Source organism: Lathamus discolor, chromosome 4, assembly GCF_037157495.1.
Source record: "Lathamus discolor isolate bLatDis1 chromosome 4, bLatDis1.hap1, whole genome shotgun sequence".
NCBI classification, from domain to species: domain Eukaryota; kingdom Metazoa; phylum Chordata; class Aves; order Psittaciformes; family Psittacidae; genus Lathamus; species Lathamus discolor.
This window is the reverse complement of record NC_088887.1, coordinates 65551851-65555277: the sequence shown is the minus strand read 5'-3', so window position 1 is coordinate 65555277 and position 3427 is coordinate 65551851. Positions and strand designations below refer to the sequence as shown.

The window sequence follows — 3427 nt, the reverse complement described above, 5'->3', positions numbered from 1 at the left end:
TATCTTAGTATTGCTGGTCACTCTTTAACCCAGTGGTCAAGTGTTTAAATGCTGAAGTTTTGGTTTGGCTGTACTTGGGGAGCTTTAAACAAATCCTTAGTGTGGAGTTATGTTAAACAAGTACTTAAGTTGTTTCTCTGTGGCACAAAAGAGAGGCTTTACTCTGTATGCGTCTTTGGAACAGTCCCTTGGTTTGGACTTTGTGCTTGGAAACAGGTAAAATTTCTGCATATCAGGAACCCAAGACCTGGAGAAGTTAACTCATCCATTAAACTACTTGTTATTGATAGTATAGAAGATACTCAGATAATATAGAAGATATTCAGTATAAGGACTGAGGAAGTGACAGTTTATGTTTTATTTTGAAGTTGGATTCTCACCACAGAGTAGGGGGTGCATGTCTGCTGAGGTCTGTGTGTGTTGTGATGTGCTGGAAAGGAACCTCTGTGTTTAAGCTTCCCTGATTCCCTCCTGCAGTATTGTTTTGGTGTTAACAGTACTACCTATACAGGGCAGGAATCAAGGCATGCTGCAACATTGCACAGAACACTGCTCTTCTGATAAGGAGAACTGAATGCAGGGCAGTAAGTCTGGTATGCTGTGGATGTGCCCTGCTACCTTGAAGGTACCTGGAAGGTGTGGATTTTGCCAGTGGTGAATAAACTAGTATTGCCTAATATGTGCTGACAAACTGTAAGCATGGTACTGCATATGTCCTTATAATTCAGTACCCAAGCAAAAAGCTGTCTGGTACCATAAAGAATAGGATAGCTTGGAATCATACTGTTAGTAGCTGTCTTTACTTGTCTAGAAGAGCATTCATCTACTTCCTGTGAAAAATTGGTGTGGGTTTTTTTTTCTCCCTGCTGAGGAATGAAAGAAATTCAGTCTGCGGGGAGGAAAAAAAAAAGCCTTCCTTGACAAAGCATGAAGGTAGCTTGGAGAATAGTCTGAAAAGGAGGGTGGTGTCAAAAGGTGAGACTTTCCACAGTACTTGTTCAACAGGCAGAATAAAACCCAGGTCCCTTTTCAGGTGTCTTCCCTCCCGAGCGGCAGTAAGGGAAGGATTTGGCCACGAGAGGGCTCTGTAAGGACAAGAAAGCAGTTCCCAGGCCCTGGCTCCAGCAGGGCTGGAAGTGACCTAGTGCTGGGGCAGGGCTGTTGCATTGCTTGTTTCTGCCCAGGGGTAGGAGATTTAGACTTGCGTTAAGGCCCGATGTCTCACTCTGTCAACGAAAAAGCCTGTTCATGGCTGTTTGTCCCAAAATGTTTAGGGACACAGTATAAATATGAGTAGTGCAACCTCAGTACACCAGTACATAGAAGTACAGCATCCCTTAAAACAAGAAATGCTATTTCTAGATTTAAGTAAAATCTTGACTTGTTTCATTTGAGCCACTTTTTACCTACTATGCTAGAGCTAGAAAACCCTGAATAAGCATATAAACTACTAGGAGTGACTATAGAGGAATTGTCTCTGCAGCTTTCCATAGCCTGGACTTCAACATGTTCCCTGCTGCCTTTACCTGAAGAGCTGTTACACACTGCATAAAGTAATTGCTAGGGAACATAAAGGTTGCATTCCTCATTGCTGTCTTGCCCTGTGCTTTGCCATATGCATTGAATTCCTTAAGTGGTAGCTGCAAGGAAAAAGGAAGATGTTTGTATTCCAGCCAGGAATGAGATCAGATATTTTACCCTCTTCACACCAAGAACCAGGTTCTGACAAGTTAAAATAATTTATTTTGTACAAATGACAGTGGTGTCACAGTTACACAGTAGGAAGTATATGTGATTTTGTACACCTGTTTTAACATTACAAAATGCCCTGTGACTTTTTTAAAAGGAGTATCCTGACACTGATCACATTCTATTCTGAAAACACTTTAAAAACAACAACAAACAACAGAACCACCAGTTCCAGTTACTAAGTCTGACATACAGTACACAGTTTTAACAAAACTTACTTGAAAGGCAGGAAAAATTGGTCGTGTCAGTTAACCAATGGAAAGCTTAAAGTGTGCTTTAGTCAGTGCAAATAGAGGAATGTGTCAATTGCTGTAGTATCTGACCACCTGGTTAAATGGGGTGAGTTATCCCTGAGAAAGTAACTTCTCTCTGCAAGATTCTCGGAGTTTGTTGATTGTTGCCATGGACAAGGTTCCAGGGTCTGTGAATATTTTCTGTCAGCAAAAGGAGAAAATTCTTAGTCAAAATGCTGGTTTTGGACAATCTGCTGGAATTCTCACATAGGTCTCTGAAGTGGGAAATCCCTGCTTTGATACCCTCACTGATCTTTGGCCTCTGTAACAGAGCAGTCTTCTTATACACTGCTGTAACAACATCGTAAACCTGCAGCTTGTAACAAATGCTGTAAGTTACACAAAAGCAACAATACAAAAGCTAGCTTGAATATAAGTCTCCAATTAAAATTATTTTAGAATTCATTTGTGTTGGTGGATGGCAGGCATATTTACAATGTATTAAGCCATTCTAGGTAATGCTGCAAAGCACCAGTGTGTTTCTCATGGGGTGCTAGCATAGGTTTTTCAAGCTCTGGAACACACATATATACACTAGTATGTTCCTACTCAAAAAACGCAAACCCAACAGTCTTAGTCCCCTTGCTATATTACCTTTTGCTTTTCTTCTCTACCAGGTTTTCAGGGTAGTAGAGTACACATGTAAGAATTTGAGGCATTTCAAATGCCATCACACAGCTGTAATTATCTATTTTTGCTTTGACTTCTTGCTCAACAACAATACATTTATTTCCACTGCTTCACCTGAAGCTTCTGACTGAATAAAACTGCGAAGCAAGCTGCAAGTTTATGCACTTTAATCTACAGTTCAGATATGTGGGCCTCTCAGTTTTCTACAGTTGTAACTGACAGCTATGGAGACAAGATTATAAATGAGCCAGTCTGAACAGCATTCTGGTAAAGAAGCCTGCACTGCATTAAACTAAAAATTAAGGTTCTGTTCAGGGAGAGAAAAGCATGAAATACTCAACTGTTATTGTCTTCACTGGCACTAGTATCTGTACTGAAGAAAAAAATCCAAACCCCAAAGTAGGTGTTTCAAAGTTACCTAAGAACCTAACCTAACTTCTTTATTTAACTGCCCTAAAAGCCCCCTTGGTACAGAAACCAACACAATTAAAATAAACTGGTTTATTCAGGGTGAAAAAAAAGCAAGCAGTTGAACTTCTAAAAATAGCTGCTGTAGAATGTAATTTAATTAAGGGTGAGGGGGGGTGACAACAAATGGGACAGGACCAGTCCTTAAAGGACAAGTCATCAAATAGCCAGTTGGAATGAACCTGGTCCAACTTCTAAGTGTTTGTATCAGCCTCTGAACTGGTATTCTCATGGAAGTTAACATGTTAAAAAAAAAAAAATCTTACTCTAAACCCTTTATGGAATAG

General features: G+C 40.1%; 1 protein-coding gene across 1 annotated transcript in view; it reads right to left on the bottom strand.

Annotated features, from left to right (window-relative positions):
* Positions 1-1720: 1720 nt before the first annotated feature.
* The window catches only part of GRTP1 (growth hormone regulated TBC protein 1), a 38197-nt gene continuing 36490 nt past the window's right edge, over positions 1721-3427 (bottom strand). The window contains exon 8 of the mRNA XM_065677882.1: positions 1721-2183. Coding sequence (XP_065533954.1) covers positions 2094-2183 — 90 coding nt within the window. The 3' untranslated portion in view covers positions 1721-2093. The remainder of the gene's footprint in view (positions 2184-3427) is intronic.